At 33.6% G+C, this 24,869-nt stretch overlaps 4 protein-coding genes across 4 annotated transcripts; 1 reads left to right on the forward strand and 3 right to left on the reverse strand.

The window, feature by feature from the left end:
- Positions 1-938: 938 nt before the first annotated feature.
- Positions 939-1,517, reverse strand: LOC105127286 (uncharacterized). Its single transcript, XM_011028526.1, has one exon. It carries the CDS (start codon positions 1,398-1,400, stop codon positions 1,134-1,136), a length of 267 nt encoding a protein of 88 aa, XP_011026828.1. The 5' UTR covers positions 1,401-1,517; the 3' UTR covers positions 939-1,133.
- Positions 1,518-4,894: 3,377 nt separating this feature from the next.
- Positions 4,895-11,092, reverse strand: ABCF3 (general control non-repressible 3). The gene is made up of 18 exons (XM_011028527.1): positions 10,797-11,092; positions 10,438-10,650; positions 10,155-10,347; positions 9,774-9,982; positions 9,496-9,654; positions 9,021-9,149; positions 8,837-8,938; positions 8,596-8,742; positions 8,277-8,339; positions 8,123-8,169; positions 7,947-8,006; positions 7,702-7,784; positions 7,470-7,564; positions 7,121-7,207; positions 6,376-6,463; positions 6,025-6,110; positions 5,585-5,647; positions 4,895-5,411 (listed from the first exon to the last, which is right to left on the reverse strand). The coding sequence occupies exons 1-18, from the start codon at positions 10,998-11,000 to the stop codon at positions 5,289-5,291; spliced, it is 2,151 nt and encodes a 716-aa protein (XP_011026829.1). The 5' UTR covers positions 11,001-11,092; the 3' UTR covers positions 4,895-5,288.
- Positions 11,093-13,725: 2,633 nt separating this feature from the next.
- On the forward strand, positions 13,726-19,241 carry LOC105127289 (glutamine-dependent NAD(+) synthetase-like). Its single transcript, XM_011028528.1, is given in 14 exon segments — positions 13,726-13,976; positions 13,978-14,108; positions 14,210-14,515; positions 14,618-14,841; positions 15,077-15,180; positions 15,393-15,527; positions 15,678-15,846; positions 16,288-16,423; positions 17,124-17,262; positions 17,542-17,718; positions 18,013-18,180; positions 18,348-18,443; positions 18,530-18,658; positions 18,732-19,241. Coding segments are annotated over 14 exon segments (2,193 nt in total). The 5' UTR covers positions 13,726-13,913; the 3' UTR covers positions 18,948-19,241.
- An 816-nt stretch (positions 19,242-20,057) lies between these two features.
- LOC105127290 (luminal-binding protein 5) lies at positions 20,058-23,312 on the reverse strand. The gene is made up of 8 exons (XM_011028529.1): positions 23,122-23,312; positions 22,582-22,849; positions 22,289-22,503; positions 21,956-22,198; positions 21,351-21,830; positions 21,087-21,241; positions 20,915-20,997; positions 20,058-20,826 (listed from the first exon to the last, which is right to left on the reverse strand). The coding sequence occupies exons 1-8, from the start codon at positions 23,174-23,176 to the stop codon at positions 20,325-20,327; spliced, it is 2,001 nt and encodes a 666-aa protein (XP_011026831.1). The 5' UTR covers positions 23,177-23,312; the 3' UTR covers positions 20,058-20,324.
- Positions 23,313-24,869: the final 1,557 nt, after the last annotated feature.

The following is a 24,869-nucleotide window of genomic DNA, read 5'->3' on the forward strand; positions in this document are numbered from 1 at the left end:
CTAGAAAAAAAGGTCAAACTACATAAGAAAAATTCTTTCTTTCCTACAAAACTCATGAATATACTTGGAGCTAATTTAAACAAACTGAAAGTAACGACTCCGACACCCAGCAGAGCTTACTTGCTAACCTATTGCATGATACTTCAGCAAGCAACAAGAATTTAGTGTGTTGCCGTTATAGAATTACTGTTACCTTGGCTCTGTCCTTGTTTTCAGAGTGGTCTGAGTTCAACTCCAAAAGTAGCGGCTTCAGAAGGAAACCACAGTTCTATTTCATTATATATATAATATATATGAGGTAAGTAAGTTATCCGAACATTTCCAAGGCACCCAACCTACTCTCACCACAGCAGAGACTGAAGCCTATAATTCCAGTGTAAGCAAATAACGAATCACATCAAGCCATACCAACAATGAAAGAAACATAACACATTGCATGGCATATTACAGTGCACAAGCTATACATGTTTCATCAAAATAGAGAGCGATCATGTTCTACTACAAACCAACGTGGTATTATTCAAGAACCTAACATGCTGCTGCCCCCCCTTGTTCAAGAAGCTAACATGCTGCTGCGAGCTTATGTCCATGAAATTTACACACATTCTTTCAATTTTGCTCTCATGAGATTTCAAATCACTAACGATCTTCCATTATGATGTTATTATTGTAGAATTCGGTTAAATTTTGTCAATGAACATAAGACTACGAACACCCAGACAGTAATGAAAGCACTGAGATAGCTCATACCTCTCAGCAAAAGCATTAACTTACCCACCGTATATCGATTTCTTCTACGCATCATCCTATATGAAAACATATCAATTATTTTTCTCATGCCCGTCCTTGGGTCGACGAGAGCAGGAAGCATTTCCATAAAGTGTAAACAATTAACACAAAAACCCTACAAAATTTCAATCAACAGAACAAAAAAATAGAAATAAAGTACACTCATTCAATTCACAGAAACAGAATGAATACAATAGGAATTAATCAAACGTTATCACAATTTTGTGTTTTCATAAAACCCTGACAAGAAAAGAAAGAAAGGTCCCCAGCAATAAAAATCAAATCTTGATTTCTTTTTCTTTTTCTTTTTTAACGCGATGCTGGAGAAGATACCGTTCCAATGATCAAACAGGGAGATTAGCAACGTCGTTGTGTTGGAGGTGCTGATTAGTAGAGAGAGCGAGAGGACGATCTTGTGCCTCATCGTCATCGTCATCAGGATCCATGGTGGCAACATTGACGCAAGAGAAGCGCTCAAGAGAAGAAAAGAAGGCGGAGATCACAGTGGCGCCGACCCAATTAACTACATTATTCAAATTCTCCACCGATACAATGCTGCTGTTGGTGTTTGTGGTGATGGCGGTGTTGATGTTATCGTTGCTGTTCTCCATTGTCGATCGAAGGGGTATTGGGAGAGATTTTTGAACCCTAATTGAGAAATTGAGGAGCGCGGATTTGGCGGGGTGTAAAGGGTTGCTTTAATTTGGAGTTTCGTGGGGGTATTTAATTAAGATACTAATCATTGATCTTATCTGTAATTACTGGGATAGGATGAGTTTTGGCCATAACAATGGATTTTTTTGAAATATACCTAAAAGTTTTGGGACAATACTGTAGATTGAAAATATTATTTGGAAAATTACAAAGTTTTAACATAATTGTGTTTGAAAAATCATTTTTTTACACAAGCGTTATTTAGAATAAGGGTGGCGTTACGTGATATAATTTTGTATATAGCCACTATTTCAAATAGTTATTTAGTCATATGTTACTTTTGTAAATTAATTAACCTAAACAAAAAATCAACCTAAAATTTTATAAAGATTTAATGGTTAAAAAATATAATTCAAGATCCAATAATAGTAATAATAGAAAAGATAAGGTGATATGGTAAAAAAAAATGATAGTTAGAAAAACATTAAGACTTCATTTTTTAGGTACAGTTAAAAAGATTTTAACAAGATAATTTTAATTATATCTTGGAAGAATATCAAATGAGATTGTAATTAATTCTAAAGTAACCTTAAACAAAACCTTTAATAAGTTACAATTGTATTTGGTGGTTTTTTTATGTGTGTTTAAAATAGTTTTGTCAATATCTTTTTAATGGTGCTAAGTATTTTAAAAATAAAGTTTCAATGTGTTCCTAATAACCTTTTTTATTTTCATTGAATTTTAAATCTTATTTTTATTCACTGAATCTTTTATAAAATTTTGGGTTTAACTTCTTATATATATTAATTAAATTGAGAGAGACATGATTTTTAAAATTCAAACTATATTACCTCCCTAATACTTTTCTAACCCGTGTTACTTTTTCAAAACTTTTTATCAGACTATGTTATAATTCTTAAATACTTTATAACAATACAATAAACTCATGGTACTAAGATAGAATATTAAAAGAATTTAATGACTAAGAAAAGAAAATAATAATATTTACTTATTTTTTGAAATTAAAAATTTTTTCCATTAAAAAATAAAAAATGTTTGGTAAAAAATAAAATTCATTTAATAAAATTGATTAAAAAGTATAAGAATCGATAAATAACTCATTATTGATTATTAAAAATAAAATTGTGCTTGAAAAATTATTTTTGTATACAAGCGTTATTTAAGGCATGTTTGAGATTGTGATGGTAGTAGTAGTTTAAAATATCTTTTTGCTTAGGAATGCATTAAAATAAAGTTTTTTTATTTTTAAAAAATTATTTTTGACGTCGATGTATCAAAACTATATGAAATACAAAAAAAAATATTTGAAGCAAAAAAAATTTGCACCGTGTTCCCAAACATGCTCTTAAACTAAGGGTAACACTTCATAATATATTTTTGTATATAACCATTATTTCAAATAGTTCTTTAGTCATTTTGTAAGACATGTTACTTTGCAAATTAATTAACCTAGACAAAAATCAATCTAAAGTTTTATGAAGATCCAATAGTTCAAAAATGTAATTTAAGATCTCATGACAAGAAAGAAAAGGAAGATAAGGTGATCTAGTAGGAGAAAGAAATTAAAAAAAAAAAAGCAAAAAGCAAAAAAAAAGGGTCATTAGGAAAACATTGAGGCTCCGTTCTTTACATAATAAATATCATTATTAAAATCTTGATAAGACAATTTTAATTATATCTTGAAAAAAATATCAAATGAGATTGTAATTAACCCTAAATTAACTTCGAACAAAACTCCTAATAAGTTACAATCGTATTTGATGGTATTTTTAGGTGTGTTTAGAATAGTCTTATCAAGAATTTTTTAACGATACTGAGTATTAAAAATGAAGTTCCAATGTATTTATGGTGATCTATTATTTTTTAATCATTGAATTTTGAATTTTATTTTTTGGTTATTGGATCTCCATAAAAAATTAGTTTTATTTTTTATATATATTAATTAAATCGAGGGAGACATGATTTTTAAAATAAATGTTATTCTCAATAGTAAATGTGTTTAAAATGTGTTGTCTCCCTAATACTTTTCTAACTTTGTGTTACTTTTCCAAAACTTTTATCAAACTATGTTATAATTTTATAACAATACAATAAACTCATGGTACACTGAAAATAGAATATTAAAAAGAACTTAATGAATAAGAAAAGGAAAATAATAATATTTACTTATTTTTTGAAATTATAAATATTGTCATTGAAAAATAAAAAATATTTAATTAAAAAATATTTTTTTTTTGATAAAATTGATTGAAAAGTATAAGAATTGATGAATAAGAGTCATTATTAATTATTAAGAATCAAAGAGAAAACTAATTTTCTCTATAAAAAAAAAGATGCTTATGTAAATGTTTTATATTACCTATCCTTTTTACTTTATACTTATATCGTTGAGGCTAATTCTACTTATTAATTACATATAATTTTCATAGTTATAAATAAAATATGCAAATACAACTTATCTATGTAAAATTTGAAATGAAAAAAAGTCAAAGCTATTTTTTGAAGCATTACAAAATTATGTAAACAATCCAGACAATCAATTAAAATATTAAAGTTAAACTAAATAATTTATAAAAATTACACAAAGGGTATTAATTTTAATTAACAATCAAGATTTTTTTTTGACACAAGAAATGTTTTCAGTCTATAAAAAAAAAACTTTTGAGTGAGTTTATTGGCTGAAAAATAAGAATGATGGGTTATAAAGACTCATAAAATTCTTTTAAAAAAAAGTTTTTTAATCTTCATTTGAGCTGCATATCTAATTTTAGATTCTCTTAACTTTTCTTTTAAAAAAATATTTACTTAAATATTTTAATAGAATTCTTAAATATTTCCTCTTAATTCTTTATCAAGTTTCCACCTCTTCTAATCAAACACCTCCCGAGATAAAAAAAAGAAAAGAAAAAGAAAATTGTGTGTTCTTTGGTGAAGCTTATTTGAACGACGCCCAAATTTCGATGGTTCAAATCCTGTTTTTTATTAGCCAAGTGGTATTGTCTAAGAACAGACTGCTAGTTATTTTATCATTTTTGTTAAAAAAAGAGGTGCTGATTTCTTTTGAATTTTTAAAATACCCTATGATCATAATTTATTAAAAAGGAAGAAAGAAAGTGAAGAAATTAAATATAACATTTTTTAAATATAAATAAAGGACAATCGATCGTTTCTCATATTTTTTATAATATGAAACACAGTGGACTCAAGTGCTGCAATAGCATACGGCCTTCCCTAAGGCCATAAGATCAAATCCCTAGTCGACCTCCTCCAATCTAGGGTCTACCGCGCCTGGTTAAGTTTCCTCATGGGGGGACCATTTTCACCTGTAAACAAATGTGGGTTAAGTTTCATCATGGGGGGACCATTTCTCTTTATAGTAGAGGATCCATTTCAATACCACATTTAAAAGAAGTAAATAAGCCTTCGAGGATTGAACAAGCAAACGCAAAAATACCTAGTGATATAATTCATTGAAAAGAACACTTAGACAAGTTACCAATCATGCAAATGAGATTGTATAGGTTTAACAAAACTTCAATTCACAGAACCCATCTGGTTCTCCACAAGATAAGGACAGTATCGATTCGCAATATCAAGGTAATCTCAAGTACTCGGCAATAAGGTACTATAGTGTTGTGGTCTAGATGCGGCATTCCAAAAAGCACAACGCACTGTATTCAGTAAGCCTTTTCTTCTTCTTCTTCTTCATTCTAGTTCATGAATCAAAACCAAAGTTACAAGGGACCTGAGTCATTTGTGCCAATCAATCTATGCCATCCATCCTACTGCACCATGGCTAATTGAGAACTCAAGAGAGAATATATTCAAGATGATTGGAGTATCTTCTTATAATCCAGGAAAGTCCCGTGGAAAGGTGTCACCTTTCCTTGTGATACCACCCATAGTTCATCAACACTTCCAGAAATCAAATGCTCATCATGACTAACCTGCAAGCAAGAAAGACCAGAAGTAGTATAAAAACATGCCAGTAATGTTTTATTTCTTTTTCCTCTTTTTTTTTTTGTTTGGAGAATTGAAAATCATATTATCTTGACTCAATCGTTTATTTTGATAAATGAAATCAGCAAAAAGTAATTGTCCAACTGAACACACGCAATACCATGAGAATCCCTCCTTGGAACAAAACAAGGCCTTGGATTAGTGCCTCCACCGCATCCAAATCCTGCAAGTTGACATATATCAGTGTTTTACAACAAGTTGCTATGATGTTATTGTATTAATTCAGAATTAAAATCAGAAACGCTACAATCCTATTACCCAGCTACAGTTTTTCATCAACAAAATAATGAAACAAAGGAAAAGATGATACTATGTCTAGGTAACCAAAAAGCTTTATCTTTATAACCACATTTGTATATGGTCCTTTCCACATGAATAAACTGAAAGCTTAAATGAATATTTCATACCCCAACTCTCCAACACAAAATCAGTAGGACAAATGAACAAATTATCATTTCCCATATTTCAACACCTTCCAACATGTTTGACAGCAACAAAAAAATGGGCAGAAAAGAGTGGAGGAGAACGATAATGACTTACAAGATGGTTGGATGGCTCATCAAGCAATATTATGTGTGGTTTCTTGAAAGTTATCTTTGCAAATGCAACCCTGCTTTTCTGACCACCTAACAATAAAAAGCAATTACACACACAAAAAAAAAAAAAAATGTTAATGCATCAGCATCAGACACAAGCAATCCACAAGTCATTATTACCATTATTGCTTCATGTTTAAAACATAAATTGCATCTTGATTGCATACCCATGCTTGACTGGAGCCAAAGAATATCAAACTCCTTTTGAAACCCAAGTCAAGCTTTGGTTCAGAAGGATCTAATTGGATCTACAGTTTATGATAAGAAGAAGGCATGCAGAAGAGAACAAACATACCAGACAAGGTGTACATTGGTTGAAGTGCAAGATTTCCCGTAACACCAAAAGAACCTAAGTGAGCTCGAAGCTTTTGTTCAGGCACTCCCTAAAAGAAAGCTTTTGTTCAAATAAATAACATGAAGAGAAGGAAAAAAAAATCAAAATAGGGGAAGGCATGACACAGAGAATTGGCTCAAAGGGTAACATATTGTACAATCTCCAACCACCAACTAAAAGGCTATTTCAAATACAGAATGACTTTAGACTACCAATACATCAATCTGGATATTATCCTAAGCGCAGTAAAAAGTCTCTGGGCAGGATTTCTCCCTAACTGGACCATCACCCCATCTCTATCCTTGGATAATGGGCTGATCATGACAAGAGATTCATGGATATTTCTGGCTATGTACAATAGTTGACAAATAAGAACGGATATGGGCCCTTATTTCAGAACAGAGCATCACTAACTATGGAAATAAAATCAAATATTCCAGTGACCATTCTATGTCATCCGCTTTAAAATGCAATATGAAGCAGAAGAGGTGAGAACTTATTTTCTGCTTCTTGGTTTTCCTAACTTACATTTTCCAGATCTCAAGAAGAACACACTAAGGTTCAAGGATGTATTTCTACTATTCTCAGAAGAACTCCAGGTACTCTGATCATTATCCTCACTAAAACCATGAAATCTAACAAATTCATAAAACCATGTTGCAAGAAAACAAAGATGAAAGCATAATTTTCCAAAGTAAAAACTCACTGGGAAGCAACGCATCATATACAGAAGGGGATTGGAAGATAGATCCAGTCCATCAACATGGTGCTGACTAAACACAGCAATGCGGACCTGCCATTTTATTCCTTGTCAGTTCAAGTGAGATGTTACGCAAAATGATGACAAGATTAAACTTTGAAATGTTCCACCATCAGTTACAAAAGAAAACAGGATGTCTTCCCATATAAAAAATTATTATTTTTCTCCCACAGAAAGAGATGACTTTCATCATTGAAAGAGGATCCCATGGCACAAACTCTTCATATATGACGAGTATTAGCATTGGTAGCAAATTATTATTTGAGATGCTCAATAAAAGGAGCTGGTAAGATACCTTTGCAGAACGAAAGACTGTACCAGAGGTTGGTTGTAGCTCCCCTGCTATTAGTTTTAGTATTGTTGATTTGCCAATGCCATTTGGTCCAACCACTGGATGAATGAAGAATAACATATAAGATAATTGCAACCTTACAGATAGTACACCATTTTAATAACTTGTACCATACTGGATGGTCTATTGCAGTAATAAAAAAGAAAGATGTTTTCGCAGTGGCAGGCATCCTTACTTGCAATACGGCTATCCAAATCGATCCCAAAATTCAAGTTCTTGAACATTAAAGGGCCCCCGGGATAACCAAATGATGCATCACTATATTCAGATTTACCAAACATCAATGATATCACGAGTGATTTTCTCAATTTCATGGCTTCATAATAATAATAATAAACAAATTGCAGAGGGAACTAAAAGAATCCAAAGAGCATCACATAAATAAATCCAAAATATGGCTACATAAGCAGCAACTCAAACCTGAAACTTATTATAGGAGCACCAGGTCTATCGTCTGGAGTTGGAAACTCAAATTTATAGCTGCACACCGAGAAACAGTAAATATGGTTCCAATGAATAAAACTATAGGGGGTAACTGAACCTAATTCACGGGAAATTTAAAAACGAGTAAACCACATAGGAAGAGAGATGCATACTCGGGGTCATTAACAATCTCATCCATATGACCCAATCGGTCCAGTGCCTGAATTCAAAGGAGAGGATAAGCATTGGTTTAACAGGCAAAAAGAGCATTAAAAGGGTCGAGCTCTTCAATTTAAAATCATCCACCAAGATGATTATAACACGCACCTTGATTCTTGACTGTACCAGAGATGCCCTCTTTGCATTATAACGGAACTTGTCAATAAAGGTCTGCATCACAAAGAAAATTTACATGTCATACACAAGACTTGACATAATCTGGAAATCTTGGTTTAGCTAAATATTGTCATTCAAACAAGTGGTAGTGCAGTTTTGAAATTCTCTGATCTATGTGCCACAAAATTCCAAAGATGCTGTCAAAAGCACAAAAAACTGTGGGGTGGGGCCAAATTAATAAATTGACATGGAAAATGGGCTTGACATTATTCACATCACAGAATTGTTAGGGCAGGGCATTTGAATTAACCTGCATGTGGGCTCTTGATTTTTCATTTGCCTCAATTGCCTTCCGTTGGTTCTTAATTTGCTCTTCCCGTGTCCTTTCAAAGGTATCATAATCACCTTTGTAGGCAGTCAGTTTTTGCCCTTGTAAGTGGAGAATATCAGTGACCACCTGCAAACAAACCTGTAAGTTAAGAAACAGTGGATAGAAAAATATTGGCAACCTAAAATGATCGATACTTAATAAGCAGCAATGTGAATATTACTGTGTTCAAGAATTCTCTAGCATGGGAAACAACTATAAACGTTTTTGGCCACTTCACCAAGTAAGATTCCAGCCACAGGACAGCATGGAGATCAAGATGATTCTGTAAAATGATCAAAAAGTAAATAACTAAGTTATACTGAATAACAAGTATATCCTGAAGAGGAATATAGAATATGCTGTACCGTAGGTTCATCAAGCAGCAATATATCAGGCTCTATAAACAGAGCACGAGCAAGAGCTATTCTCATCCTCCATCCTCCTGAAAAAGTTTTGGTTGCCTTCTTCTGCATTTCCGGGGAGAAACTAAGACCCTGCAAATATTCATTGATGATGAGAGTAGTGCATCAAGCAAGGTGAACCATCTAAACAGTCCATGTCGAATCAACCCAAAGACAGGGTTTCATTACTACAGCATTTTTTTGTGGAGAAATCCAAAGGGCATCTCTTGCACCTAGATCTTATATTCCCTCATTTTTACTATCAGCTATCCAAAGCTTTATTTAGATTTTATGTTCACACCCTATTATTTTGTTGGAGCCAAAGCCAGTTTCAATCAATAGTATACATTAGATGCAAAAAGTTTTTTATTTTAGTTTCAGGCCTGATCAAGCAAGTACCGATAGAGTCAGGAAGTGCAAGAAAGATTCAAGTGCTGACCGCAAGAATGGAAGCAGCACGTGCTTCCGCAGAATATGCATCGATTAACTCAAGCCTCTTATATATTTCCTCAAGCCTTTGTGAAATAGCATCTTTGTTAATTGCCCCAATCTGATCACCTTTTCCATTTCCAGCGGCATCCTCAAAGTCCAAGTCTCTCTTGAGGACAAGAATCAATGTGTTAGCAAGAATACAAGCAATGACTACCCCAAAAGGCAAGAGCAACAGGAAAAAACTGAAAAAGGTGACATTCACCGCAGAGAAAACTACACACTGACCTGTTGTGCATGTAGACGAACCTCTTCTTCCAAAAGCCGGGTTCTCTCAATATCAGAGTTCAGAACACATTGCAATGCTGATGTATCATCACCAACCACTTCTTGCTCAACATGTAAAATTTGGCAATTTCGAGGAATACCATCAATGGCATGCAGAGCCATGTACCTGAGGAAAGTCGTTTTTCCTGTACCGTTTCTTCCAACAAGCCCTGCATGAAAGGTGCAGTAAATTAGTATCATAACTAGAAAACAGCTATAACAGCAAAGCAAAACTGGATTTAATATCTGGTCTAGTTATTGCCTAACTATCATTTTCAGTTTTTTAATTCCTTCTTTTCCTTTTTTTCAGCATAAAGCCAAGAAAGAGAGACAAGAACCCACCATAATGCCTCCCAAAAGAAAGTGTCACAGAACCATCTACAATGAGATCCCGACCACCCACGGAGATATTGAAATTTTCCAGATGAATGTCCTTAACATTTGGTCCTCCACCACCACCATCATGAGTTACACATGCAACAGGCATTCCAGCTCTAACCGCCTCCATTTCCGCCAGATGTATTTGGTACTGTGCCTGCACAATCAGGACAGCACAAACATCATCAACAACAGCAAGAAAAATCTAGACAATCATCGAATTATATAAGTCCCATCAAAATTATACCTCTCGTTGGCGCTCATCCTTCCTCTTTCTCCTTTCAATCTTCATTTTATCACGCTCGGTGAGAACAGGACCATCAATGGGCTCCGGCTTCTTCTTCTTTACTTCCTCATCCATTCCATCATCCATTCGAAACGGAGTCGTGAGGCTCCTTACCGTCGGTTTCGGTTTCACCAATCCATGCTTCCCGAACTTGTCACTCAGCTTACTACAAACCTAAACAATGCAATGATTTCCACAAAAAAAAAATTCACATAAAACACCAACGCTGTCGCTCAATTTTCTATTTAAAGCTATCCAAACAAGCTGAATCAATTAGTTTTTCAAGGCGATGATATTAATTTGAATCTGTTTGCATTTACCAGGCGACATTCGGAGAAATCGGAGACGCATTCTGCTCCGACGAGGAGTTCACCGATGGCATTAAAAGCGCCTTCGCCTTCATCGCCGAAATCAAAATCTTCGTCGGCGAGGACGTTGATTATGTAATCGATGATTGGTTGATCGACTTCCAGGAATCGGGGGCCAAGCACCTCGTGAACCACTGAGGTCGCCACTTCCGTCATGGCTACGAGCAGAGAACGATATGGTTTTGTTCGCAGGGAGAGGAGAGACAATAGAAGTGAAAGTGGGCGAGAGATGAAACCTGGACTGGAGACTGTATCTTGCTTTCGCCGAAATAAACGACGACGTTTTCATGGGCTTCGATAAGGTGGGTTTTTTATTAATAAACTTCAATGGGCCTTGGATTTTAGTATCGGATCCATGAGTCCATGAGTGTGTTGTATGGTTCATCTTATTTTATAGGCCTGTTTGGTTACGGTTGAGCAGCTGTTTTATTATATTTTTAAAATTTTTTTATTTAAAATTAATTTTTTTATTTTTTAAGTGGAAAATATTTAAAATTAATTTTTTTTATTTTTTAAGTGGAAGAATATTTTAAAATGTAATATTCACGAGACTCTCGGACACTCACTTCAAGTGCAAAGGACATGTTTACCTCTAGCTATCCTTAATTATTGGTTGAATCCTAAACAAAGAGTTTTTTCTAATTAGGTCCCTTTTTTTTTTATTGGGAGTTGCCCAATCAATCCCTTCCTTGAAGTTTTTCCTTCGAGGTTATGAAATAGCCATCATTTTTTGTCATGAAGTTTTTTTATTGTATTTGAAGTTTTTTTATTGTATTTAAAAATGTGATACCAATTATTTTTTAAAATATTTTTTTAAATAATATTTTTTTATTTTTTAAAAAATTATTTTTTATATTAGTATGTTAAAATGATATGAAAATATAAAAAATTTATTAATTTAAAATAAAAAATTTAAAAATTTTCAAAAATACTTTTTAACCATAATGCTAAAAAAGCCTCAACCAATAAATAAAAAAGTGCTTAAACTCCAAAAAAAAAAATCTTTTAATCCTAGCATCTTGAATTTAGTCTATAATATAATTTGCAGTGAATCTCACAATTTCAATACAAGGACGGGTAAGTATCTCGACTTTCACAGGTAGTATTTGTATTTGAATTCAAAGAAGGCTTCTTTTTTTTCTATACAACAAGAGAGCATAATTATTAAACTTGTATCAGTTTGAGATTCAACGACAAAACCAATACAGGCATGTTAAAGATGATGATGAGTATAAGCCTGGTTGAGTCTTGGAATTTTTTTTAAATGTATTTTTTTTATAATTAAAGACCTTATATATATATATATATATTAGTTGATTATTAATTATTTTTAAAATTTATTATATAAATACTAAAACAATATTTTATTTTTTAATATGAAATTTAAAATTTTTTAATATATACACTCAATGTTTACAAAAAAAAAAAATATTTTTTAATGTAAAATAAAAAAACTTTCTTTGTTTAAATAATCTAATTTAAAAGGATAGCATATTAATATAATATATTTTTACTATAAGATAAAAAATATTTTAAAATAATTTTTTAAAATTTATTATTTATAATATGTATAGCATATGTTTACATGCATTATTTTTTTAATTTTTTTATATAAAATATATAAAAAAAATTTAATTTTTTTTAGATTGATCTGTGTAACTCAAGATCCTATTTTTTTGTTGGATTAACCCTCAAGTTAGATTTGATAATTATGTAAGAAAATAATCAATATATACTCTCTTTTAAAATAAGTTTTGTTTTCTAAAATATATATTTTTTACATCATTAAAAAAATTCAATTAAAATAAATAATCTATACAAGATAGGAAAAGGGGTCAATTTACCCTCGATTTGTTTTGGTGGTTAGAAAGTGTTTTTATAAAAATTTAAATTTTATTTTTTGTTTTAAAATATTTTTTTAATATTTTTAAATTGTATTAACATTTAAAATAATTTTTTAAAATTTATTATTGATAATATGTATAGCATATGTTTACGTGCATTATTTTTTTAATTTTTTTATATATAATATATTTAAAAAATTAAATTTTTTTAAGTTGATCTGTATAACTCAAGATCCTATTTTTTGGTTGGGTTAACCCTCAAGTTAGATTTGATAATTATGTAAGAAAATAATCAATATATACTCTCTTTTAAAATAAGTTTTGTTTTCTAAAATATATATTTTTTACATCATTAAAAAAATTCAATTAAAATAAATAATCTATACAAGATAGGAAAAGGGGTCAATTTACCCTCGATTTGTTTTGGTGGTTAGAAAGTGTTTTTATAAAAATTTAAATTTTATTTTTTGTTTTAAAATATTTTTTTAATATTTTTAAATTGTATTAACATGTTGATATTAAAAATAAATTTAAAAAATAAAAAATATTATTTTAATATATTAAAAAAAACTATTTAAAAAAATACTATATAAATTTTTAAAATATAATTTTCAGACCTAATTGGTAACTGATCCAATTTAAAATCCAGGTTTTATGTTGGAGCTATTTGAGTCAATTTATTTTTTTAAAATTAAAATAATATTATTTTAGTAAAAAAATAAAAATCAACAATTATAATATAATTTTTAATTTAATCTTATAAAATTAACTTATTAAATTAATCATATTATATATATATATATATATAATTTTTTTCAATTTAGCCCAATTTCAGCTCTAAATCCAAGATGAACGTGCCAGTAGCTCGATTTCAAAACTATGCGTCAAAGATCCTGTAGATCAAAATAAATTCAATAAACCTAAAATTAAATAAATAAAGAATTCAAAACCACAGTCTTTCTTTCTTTCTTTCAATTCCTACTTTATTAATCTAAACCACAACAAAATAAAATTCCCTCCAAATCCAAATTAACAGAATCCCACTACCCCTACCCCCCCCAAAAAAAAAAAAAACACAAGGCCAAAAATCTTTCTCATCTTCATCCACCCCAAAACGGCAAAGCCCCATTGTCATTATCACCACTTGAAATTACGAGCTCCTTATTGTTGTTTTCATAGAGTAAAGTTTGAAACTCTTTCTTGGTTCTGAGTATTTGAAAACACTATGAGGCTGTTAAAGGTGGCTACTTGTAACCTGAACCAGTGGGCAATGGATTTTGACTGTAATTTTAAAAAACATAAAAGCGTCAATAACCCAAGCTAAACAAGCTGGTGCTGTTATTAGACTTGGCCCCGAGCTTGAAATCACTGGTTATGGATGTGAAGATCATTTCTTGGAACTTGACACTATCAATCACGGGTCAGTTTCAGTTTCATTTTAATGACCTGGGTTTTGTTTGTTTTGTATTTTTATGTGCTTGAATTGGTGATTAATAGTGAAAGTTTTGATCTTTATTGCAGATGGGAGTGCTTGAAAGAGATATTGGTAGGTGATTGGACAGATGGGATATTGGGTAGTATAGGAATGCCTGTAATTAAAGGATCAGAGCGTTATAATTGTCAAGTTTTGTGCTTTAACAGAAAGATTATTATGATTCGTCCAAAAATGTGGCTCGCAAATGATGGGAATTATAGAGAACTCAGGTGGTTTACAGCATGGAAGCACAAAGATCAGCTTGTGGACTTTCAGCTCCCTAGTGAAATTGCCGAGGCTATTTCACAGAAATCAGTGCATTTTGGTTATGGATATGTGCAGTTCTTAGATACGTAAGTGATCGTGATTCTGGTTGCTCTTTTTGTTCTTTTGTTTTTTGGTTATTGATAGGAAGCTTTAACTAAATGGTAATTTTAGAATTTACTCGTATGTAGAGCTGTTGCTGCCGAAGTTTGTGAAGAGCTTTTCACTCCTATCCCTCCTCATGCTGAGCTTGCACTCAATGGGGTTGAAGTGTTTATGAACGCAAGTGGAAGTCACCACCAATTGTGAAAGCTTGATGTTCGTCTTCGCGCTTTTATAGGAGCTACTCATACTTGTGGAGGAGTTTACATGTACAGTAATCACCAAGGATGCGATGGTGGCCGCCTTTATTACGGTATGCAGATGCTCTTAGTTTTTGGTGATTGCATTTAATTTTAATGCTGCTTGTATTTTGATTAGTGCAAACATTACCTTAATTACATATAGAAGCTTGTACTTTGCACATTGTGGTTTTTATGGTTCGATGCTTACTCCTTCCAATAACTCTGCTTCTTGATTGGTTAGTTCATCAGTGTGTTTTAAAAACGAAAATTGTTTGAAACTCTGTGGTTAACAGATCATTTTCTCAGATGGGTGCTCTTGCGTTGTTGTGAATGGAGAAGTGGTTGCCCAAGGCTCACAGTTTTATTTAAGGGATAGTGAGGTTGTTCTTGGCCAAGTGGATCTGGATGCGGTATGCTATACCTTTTCTCTCCTAGAGAAAAATAGTATTTATGGATTGCTGAAAAACTTCACGAGAGAGCATTTCCTAATACATGCTTGTCAGCTGATTTGCTTTGCTGATAAAATTTCACAGCATTTCAGAACCTGTAATATTACTAGACTCTCATGTTTTATGTTTGAAGCAGTTGGCTCTGATGCATTTTGTCTCTGGCTTGATGGCAGGTTGCTAGTCTAAGAGGATCTATTAGTAGTTTTCAAGAACAAGCAAGTTACAAAAACACAGTATCATCAGTCCTGGTGCCATACAAGCTCTGTCAGCCTTTTAGCATGCAAATGTCCCTTTCTAGCCCCCTTAAGGTTTCCTCTTGGTCATTCACTATTGTTAAATCAGGAATACCTGATGTTATAACCTAAGTTCTGAAGACTACCAATGATATTTACTGGACTATGGCACCTGTGAATCAAATATTTAAGTTTATTAAATCAGGCTTGATTTATGATTTGCAGATTAATTATCACTCTCCTGAGGAGGAAATAGCCTTTGGCCCTGGTTGCTGGCTATGGGACTATTTAAGAAGAAGCGGAGCTTCTGGATTTTTGCTTCCTCTGTCTGGTGGCGCAGATAGCTCCTCTGTAGCTGCTATAGTTGGCTGCATGTGCCAGCTTGTTGTAAAAGGTCAATTTTTTCAATGCAACCATTTCACTGTTTTAAGTTCTACCTTTTTGTTATGTTTCCCACTACTAAAGGAGATCATGAGTAGCCCAGTTAACTAGTCATAGCTATCAATATACACAGCCAAGTGCATTGAGCTGAATTCAGTACCCAGATGGCTAACCAGGACTGCATGGATAGATTTAAGTGAAACGGTATTCTTTTAGGTAATCCCAACTATGCACAATATTGAATTAGTTTAAGAATGTTAGTTGATAACCAAGTTGGGAGATTTTGAGCTGTTACTAATCAAGAGCCATAACTCTAGTTTATGAGGTTAGTAGGGGTGAACTAAGAAGGCATATCAGGTAGTATCTGTACTGCCCCCGTCTTCGAAACCTGAAACAGCCGCCCCTAAATCCTATGATTACTATTAACTGATTGGTTTTTAAATGTTGTTTGCAGAAATTGATAACGGGGATGAACAGGTCAAAGCTGATGCAATAAGAATTGGGAATTATACTGATGGGCAGTTTCCTACTGACAGCAAAGAATTTGCAAAACGAATATTTTATACTGTATTTATGGGGTCTGAGAATAGGTTGGTACACGTGCATAGAATTGCTTCTCATCTTTCTCTTCTTGTTGTTGTTGTTATAGTTCTGTTTCAGACAAGCTCAGTGTTGTCATTACTATCACAGGAATTTCCATTACATGTAACTGCCATTCAATTTTATTTGATGTTGCCTGATTATCAGTTGTCGGTAAATGTAAATCACTAAATCTTGGGAACTTTTGGGATTAATCTGAAGATTTTTCTATTTTGAAATGGTAAGACTAGTATATATTTCTTAAGAGTTCATCATTACCTTTTTTGCAACTTTATTTCCTAACATTTAAATTCCTGTTTAGGACTAAACGGTTACTACCGACTAGGCACAAAACTATAACATTGTTAACTCATGATAATTGGTTCCTTAACAGTTGTTCAGCAATATTACCAGGCTTGTATGTTAAGGCCTGTCATTGACTGCCTTAGGATTGGTATAAACACCAGATTTTTTGTGCATGTCTGCTGTCTAAAAGAGCTTGTCTAGTAGAAAGATGCAGTAAATCTCCTCGGATGATTATTGGGTTTAATTTTGGAGGAATTTCAGATGTTGACTAGTTCCACTTCCAGAAGCCAACTTTCTGATAACTTATTTGGTTACTTCATGCAAGTGTTCCACTCTTACTATTGATTGCAGTGACTTAAGTTTGTGTTGTAGCTGGATTTATCTTTTATCTTTTTTCCCCTTCAGTTCTGAAGACACAAAGAAGCGGGCAAGGGAACTAGCAGATGAGATTGGTTCATGGCATCTGGATGTTAGCATAGATGGTGTTGTATCTGCACTGCTATCATTGTTTCAAATGCTTACTGGCAAACGACCTCGTTATAAGGTTAAATGATGGTTAGAAAAACAGATCCCAGTGGATGGCCTAGGAAAAATATCCCGTCTTTGTAATTTCTCTTGTGGTTGCTGTATAGTAATTATTCAGATTATGCAAAGATGATTTAGGTTATCATGAAATCTTAGCATGGCTTTAATTTGCTTCCTGAGGAATTGTAGTTTTAAGATTACCTGAAAGTTTTTTATTACTGAAATTAAAAGGTTGGCTGGCTAGTGGACAAGTGAGCTTTATCAACTAAATTTTCTTTTTATTTTTTCTGTTGTGTAGGTGGATGGGGGTTCGGACATTGAAAACCTAGGGCTGCAGAATATTCAAGCTCGAATCAGGATGGTGCTAGCATTTATGCTAGCCTCACTCTTGCCTTGGGTTCACAGCAAACCAGGGTTTTACCTTGTTTTGGGTAGCTCTAATGTGGATGAAGGATTGCGTGGTTACCTAACAAAGGTACTGAATAACTTTGAAACCAGACATTCCACTTTTTTTTTTAGTTCTAAAGCAAACTGCTTTTCTTTGTAAACTTGATAACTTCATCACCCCTGATATGTATGATGTATAGTTTAACAAATTGAGTAGAGTTTTCAACTTTACAAATTTTGTAAATCAGATATATCTATTTTTTTCCTGGTTTTTTCAAGTGAATTGGTTCTGGGAGTTTGATGCTAGTACGACCAATAGTTAAAATGTTCTGTCAAAATGGCACATCTACTTTTGAGAACTCAATATTCATGTCTTTTGCAGTATGATTGCAGCTCTGCGGATATAAATCCAATTGGAAGTATTAGCAAGCAGGACCTTCGGGCATTCTTGCGATGGGCAGCCATCCATCTTGGTTACTCTTCCTTGGCAGAAATTGAAGCAGCTCCCCCAACAGCTGAATTGGAGCCTATACGTTCCAACTACAGCCAGATATTCTTTCATTAACCAGATTCATTTGTCGCATTATAGATAACAAAGATCTTATAGATCTTTAAATGGATGCTTGTGTTTGTTTCAAACTGATGCTTCTGCTGTCAACACGCTTACTTGTACCCTAGTGATAAATTAATTCTAATGCCCCATTCTGCATGAAACAGCTTGATGAAGTGGACATGGGAATGACATATGAGGAACTCTCAGTTTATGGAAGGCTGAGAAAGATTTTCCGCTGTGGGCCCGTGTTAATGTTTAAGGTTTGGTTTTCAACACCTTATTACGTCTCCTAGTTTACTCATTACATTCCAAGTCTCACATCTGCTGGTTCTATCGTCCATTTCAGAATCTCTGCTACAGATGGGGGTCAAGATTATCTCCATTAGAGGTGGCTGACAAAGTGAAACACTTCTTCAAGTACTACTCCATCAATCGGCATAAAATGACTGTCTTGACACCTTCGTATCATGCTGAGGTACTTCATAAAACAGGAGCTTTTTATCATCATTGGGGTTTCAAGAAACTGATATCCATCCATCTGTGTGCAGAGTTATTCACCTGAGGATAACAGGTTTGATCTTCGTCAGTTCCTCTACAATGCAAGATGGCCCTATCAATTTCGCAAGATGGATGAACTTGTTAAGGAGTTGGATGGTAATGAAGTCGCATTAGGAGAAACAAGAGACCAGGATAAATCGAGAGTAAATGGAGTAGGAATGGGAATTGTAGCAGCAGGCTCAGGCGATCCCAAATCCGGCCTTTAATTCAAAGAACAGGCTTGCTTATCCGCTCACTATATGCAAATAAATATTTTTCCCCATGATCTCACAAAATAAGTGAATGGAAAGTAACTTTTTTTCCCCTCTTTCATCCGTTTCCTTTGGGTAAATGTCCTCACCAACAAGAACGGCTCCTTTCACCACACATGCAATGCATATTACTTTGTTCTTGAGAGAATATTTTGCGGCTGTCTTCTCTTGGTCGATAGAGCCGAATTTATGCCTTTACTACTACTACTACTATAATTATTTTGGCAGTCTCTAGTTGCTTTTACTGAAGTTAGTGGAGTCCCCTCTAAGCTGTTGAATAGGTTATCGTCTTCTATCTTGGTACCAAAATTTGCACATTAAATTGTTATTTTTTATTTGGTTTGGTTTTTATATAAAAAAAATAATCAAATTAAAATTATTATTTTTACAATTTAAAACTGGAACTGATTTAAATGATTTGGTTTTGATTGGGTTTGGTTTTTGTTGTTAAAAAATTAGTAACACCAAAAGCAAAATCTATTTATGTTGTTCAGTTCAGGGATTTTGACATGATTGATTACAACATAATAAAAAAGGTAATATCCTATAAAATATCAAGAAAAATAAAGACCGGAGATCAATTAAGACAGGAAGAAAACAGATCTGCTTCTAGTAAATGAGTTGTATTCAAATGAGAACTCAAGTTTTATACTTCCCTAAATGTTTTTGTTGCCTATAATCATTTTGAAGAAGCGACTGAGCAAAGAGTTTGCATGTAGTTTAATTGAAATAAATGATGAAGTTCTTATCGCTGGAAAGATGAGAGTATAATATAGTCTCTTTTATCTTTTTACAGTGATAGCTAAATTAGTCTAATTTAATTAATTTCAAGCATTTAAAACTAGAATCAAATGCGAATCAATTCTTTTTTTATAAATTGGTTAATTTAAATTTTTTTCTTGATTAATTTCTCTAGTTTCTTTTAGCTTTTTTTCAATTTAATTAATTTTTATGATTTTTTGCTCAAAGCAGTACAAAAAAAAATAAAGAGCAACGAGCCGAGCCTTTTGCCCTCGTGCTGATTATTCATGACCCCACGAGAACAAGGGTCCTGTTTGTTTCAGGGAGCACACCACTATCCAACCTGTTTCAATAGATAGGACTTGTTGGAAAAGTTCAAAACATTGAGAATACAACGAAGTAAAAACAACTATTCAATGTATTTTTAACCTCAAAAGAAGAAAGAAAAAACATGTGAAGAAAGAAGGGATGTTATAAGCCCTTCAGCTTCTTGCATCAACAAAATTACAGTATCCTCAACTGGATCTAGCCTACATCCTCATCTCGCCCTCGCTTCCCAGCGGGCGGGGGTTAATGGAAGCTGAAAGATTTTCAGAGTTCATCGTGTGAGTCATCCTCAGAATCTTCTGCTGGTCCGCCACCTGGGGCTCCGCCCGATCTTTGATATACAGCAGTGATAATTGGGTTACAGACTGCTTCAACCTCTTTGAGCTTCTCTTCGTAGTCCTCTTTCTCGGCACTCTGATTGTCGTCCAGCCATTCAAGGGCCTCCTTTGTTGCGGTTTCAATTTTCTCCTTCTCATCAGACTCAAGCTTGTCAGCAAGCTTGTCTTTGTCGTTAATTTGGTTTTTCATGTTATATACATAGGTCTCCAAACTGTTTCGAGCATCAATCTTCTCCTTCACCATCTTGTCCTCCTCCGCGAACTCCTCTGCCTCGCGAACCATTCGCTCAATTTCCTCTTGGCTCAGACGGCCCTTGTCATTAGTGATGGTGATCTTCTCTGACTTACCAGTGCCCTTGTCTTCTGCCTTGACATTCAGGATACCATTGGCATCAACCTCAAAAGTGACCTCAATTTGAGGGGTTCCCCTGTTAAGTCAAAGAATCAGTATACCTGAACTACCATAAAAGTAATGGAGCATACAGTGGAAAGAATTAATGGGTACATGAGGCAGACCTTGGGGCTGGAGGTACGCCAGTCAAATCAAATTTACCAAGCAGCCTGCAATCCTTCGTGAGACTCCTTTCACCTTCAAAAACCTGCAATGCAACCAGAAGCAACCCAATTGAGATTTTGAAGGCATTGACAGTGCCGAATAATAGAAAAGCAAATGTTCCGTTCGTTTTACCTGAATGGACACAGTAGTCTGCTGATCCTGGTAAGTGGTGAAAACTTGAGATTTCTTGGTTGGGATAACAGTGTTCCTTGGAATCAACTTGGTCATTACTCCACCAACAGTTTCAATGCCCAGGGTGAGGGGAGCCACATCCAAGAGAAGAATATCTGCATCCAGTATGCCACAGCATCCATTGTCAATTAATGAATAGGTAAACAAAAATGGTCCTCTAATTCTCTAATAAAACATAAAACCTCATTCAAAAAATGGCAATACCTTTGGTTTCATCACCACCTTCTCCACTCAAGATACCTCCTTGTACAGCAGCACCAAAAGCAACAGCTTCATCAGGGTTCACACCCTTGTTAGGCTCCTTACCATCGAAGTAATCCTTCAGAAGCTGTTGAACCTTTGGAATTCTAGTACTTCCACCAACAAGCACAATCTCATCAATCTGGTTCTTCTCCAAACCAGCATCTTCCATAGCCTTCTTCACAGGTCCCATGGTCTTTCTGAACAGATCATTGTTCAACTCTTCAAAACGGGCTCTGGTGAGTGGCTCAGAGAAATCCATGCCGTCATAAAGTGATTCGATCTCCACACGGACTTGGTGTTGGCTACTGAGAGCTCTCTTGGCACGCTCACATTCCCTCCTGAGCTTTCCAATAGCCCTGTTGTCCTTGCTGATATCCTTTCCGTGCTTTTTCTTGATCAACTTAATGAAGTACTCCATAATCCTCTGGTCAAAATCCTCACCTGCAATAAAATAGACCACGTAAGCTTAACATCCATAAACAATTGCAATATGATCAAGACGCATCCATGGAGTAAAAACAAGAGGAGGAGAAAAGGAGTAAAGCAGAGCTAATTCTTATTCTCACCTCCCAAATGAGTGTCACCATTGGTGGAGAGAACCTCAAAGACACCATTGTCTATGGTCAAGACACTGACATCAAATGTGCCACCACCAAGATCAAAGACCAGAATGTTCTTTTCACCACCCTTCTTATCCAAACCATAGGCAATAGCAGCGGCAGTTGGCTCGTTAATAATTCTAGCCACATTGAGTCCAGCAATGATGCCAGCATCCTTGGTGGCTTGCCTTTGGGCATCATTGAAGTATGCTGCAAAATGAACAAGATCACCAAATCGGTGAGACTAAAAAACTGAGGATACATTTGACTCAAAAACTAGGCCAGATAAGGGTTACTAACCAGGAACAGTGACAACAGCATCCTTGATTTTCTTTCCAAGGAATGCCTCAGCTGTTTCCTTCATCTTGGTCAAAATCATAGCACTAATCTCTTCAGGACTGAAGACCTTTGTTTCCCCGTCCTTGATTTTCACCTGAATATAAGGCTTCCCATCCTTATTCACAATCTTGTACGGGAAAAGTTTCATGTCCTTTTGTACTTCCTTATCCTCAAACCTGCAATAAGAAAAACCTTTAGTACACTGTGAAAACTTACCAAAACGCGAAAAAAAACAGAGGAAAATTAGCCATTACTTTCTTCCGATTAGCCGCTTAACATCGAAGATGGTCCTCTCGGAGTTGACAGCTGCCTGATTCTTGGCAGCCTCACCAATCAACCTCTCGCTGTCAGTAAAAGCCACCCAGGATGGGGTAATACGGTTTCCTTGGTCATTTGCTATGATTTCGACATGACCGTTCTTGTAAACACCAACACACGAGTATGTTGTTCCTAGATCTATTCCAATTACTGTTCCTAACTTTGTTGCCTCCTCTTTCGCAATCGAAATCGCAAACAAACATCCTATAATAACAAAAATAAATAAATACATAAAAATATATCCAAATTATTATGCCAATCCAATAGAAACACCACTAGCTAATCTTAATGACACCGTCCAGCAGCTTAAACAGCGAATCATTTCCTAATCACTGGTAGCAACACAATGAATCTAAACAGATCTAAACGGCAGCGTTTAAGAACTTAAAAAATATCTATCAAGATCTACAGCATTCTTCTCAATCAGAATCAAACAGAATCGGATCTATCAAGTCGACGAGATCAAAAACACTCACCGAATAAGATAATCGCGGATACCACAACACCACGTGCTGTCCACGTGCCCGCCATCGCGTCTTCTCTCTCTGAATTTACAATGGAGGAGTTTCTGGTTTCTTCTGTCGAGTGAGTGAGATAACGAATTGAATCAAGTGTTGGTTTTTCAGAAGGCTCTTTGTTTCAGTATTCTCTATTTTGAATCGCGTGCGAGTGGGGTTTATATAGTAACGAGGCTCTATTACGTAGCTTATAGAACTGAAGCAACGACATGTCATGATGGAATACGTGGACCAATAGGAATTTGATTTTCATCCGTTCACCCAATCAAATTGGAGATTTTGTTGGGGTGATCGTGGCCGTTTATCATTGCCGATTATACGTGTCCCGGTCCACCTTTGCTTGCGGTTGTTTTTTAAGGTACAGTGTTACCAGTTTACTTTTACATTTCAAAAACTTTATACCAGTTTACTTTTACATTTCAAAAACTTCATTGAAAAAAATTTAAAAAATTTTTATTTTATTTTATTTTAAAATTATTTTAATATGTTAATATTAAAATATTTTTAAAAAATAAATTTTTTTAATATATTTTCAAACAAAAATTAATTTAAAAAATAATATTTATCATATAAAATAAAACAGTAAACAAGCTCTATATTTGTGCATCTGCTTGAATTTTTACAATTATTTATGAAACTCAAGTCCCGCTTAAACATAATTCTGTTGCCTTTTCCTCAAACAAGGTAATTGGCTCACATTTCAGCTTTGGATCAAACCAATTTTTTTAAGAGAATAAAAAGAGAGAATGTGCAGACATTTCACGTGGTACGCTAATTACTAGCCTAACTAAATTAGCTAGTCGCGTGGGTTACTGGTATGATCTCATCCTCTCAATGATTTCTTTTGAAAAAAAAATATTTTAAATGATGCACTGCCTATGATGACAAGTAAAAAAAACCTTATTTTATAACTTTTTTTTTTCAATCAAAAACACTAAATAAACACCCTTATGAATCTTATTATATCCATTTATATTCTTAAATCATCATTTAATTGTTCTAAAAATAGAAAATCAACCCTAATTCTAAAAATTAGGAGTAATGAGAGAGAAAAATACATTAATGCAATAACTAAAATTCACTCTAATAACCTTATAAAATGCAAATATAAATAAATTACAAAGTTTAATTTTCAATAAACACAATATTGAATGATTAAATTAAACAATATTAAAAAAAAAACTCCCAATGAAAAAAGAGACACTTTCAATCATAGTTTTTTAACTTTTTATTTTATCCCTCAATATTCTATTTAATTCCCTTTTACTTTTAAATTTAGTTTATGTTTTTTTAAACTCAGTTTTTTAGCCTTCACTTAATTTGTTTTATCTTTTAATTTTGTCTATTAGTAACTTATTCCATTTGATATTAATTTTCATTCTTTTAATTGTTTATTTTTTATTATTTTTCTTTTTTTAAATTTTTTTTTGCTTGCCAAACATTTCATATCAATTTTTTAATATTTGTATGTGCTTTTGTTTTTTTTCTTAAAAAAAAATATCAATTTTTTAATATTTGTATGTGCTTTTTTTTTCTTAAAAAAAAAACTTTTTTTAGATATGTATAATCTATTTTTTTTTCTTGTTTTTGAACCCAACAAGTCCATCATTTTCCCCCATGATCTGTCCAAATCACTTCAACATATGTTTTATATATTTTTTTATCTTTGAATCCAACAAAGCGAACTATTTTTTTTTTGTGATATG

Source organism: Populus euphratica, unplaced genomic scaffold, assembly GCF_000495115.2.
Source record: "Populus euphratica unplaced genomic scaffold, PopEup_1.0 scaffold7.1, whole genome shotgun sequence".
Classification (NCBI taxonomy): Eukaryota; Viridiplantae; Streptophyta; class Magnoliopsida; order Malpighiales; family Salicaceae; genus Populus; species Populus euphratica.

What these genes read in the sequence shown, in the direction of transcription:
- LOC105127290 (XM_011028529.1), bottom strand. Translation starts at nt 23,176, where the DNA reads ATGGCGGGCACGTGGACAGCACGTGGTGTTGTGGTATCCGCGATTATC. An exon ending in TGCTGTTGTCACTGTTCCTG is followed by an intron (nt 22,199 to 22,288) that starts GTTAGTAACCCT and finishes TTCATTTTGCAG; the next exon opens with CATACTTCAATGATGCCCAA. An exon ending in GGCGTACCTCCAGCCCCAAG is followed by an intron (nt 20,827 to 20,914) that starts GTCTGCCTCATG and finishes TTGACTTAACAG; the next exon opens with GGGAACCCCTCAAATTGAGG.
- LOC105127286 (XM_011028526.1), bottom strand. Translation starts at nt 1,400, where the DNA reads ATGGAGAACAGCAACGATAACATCAACACCGCCATCACCACAAACACC.
- ABCF3 (XM_011028527.1), bottom strand. Translation starts at nt 11,000, where the DNA reads ATGACGGAAGTGGCGACCTCAGTGGTTCACGAGGTGCTTGGCCCCCGA. An exon ending in GTGCTGCTTCCATTCTTGCG is followed by an intron (nt 9,150 to 9,495) that starts GTCAGCACTTGA and finishes GAATATTTGCAG; the next exon opens with GGTCTTAGTTTCTCCCCGGA. An exon ending in ATATGATGCGTTGCTTCCCA is followed by an intron (nt 6,464 to 7,120) that starts GTGAGTTTTTAC and finishes GCTTTCTTTTAG; the next exon opens with GGAGTGCCTGAACAAAAGCT.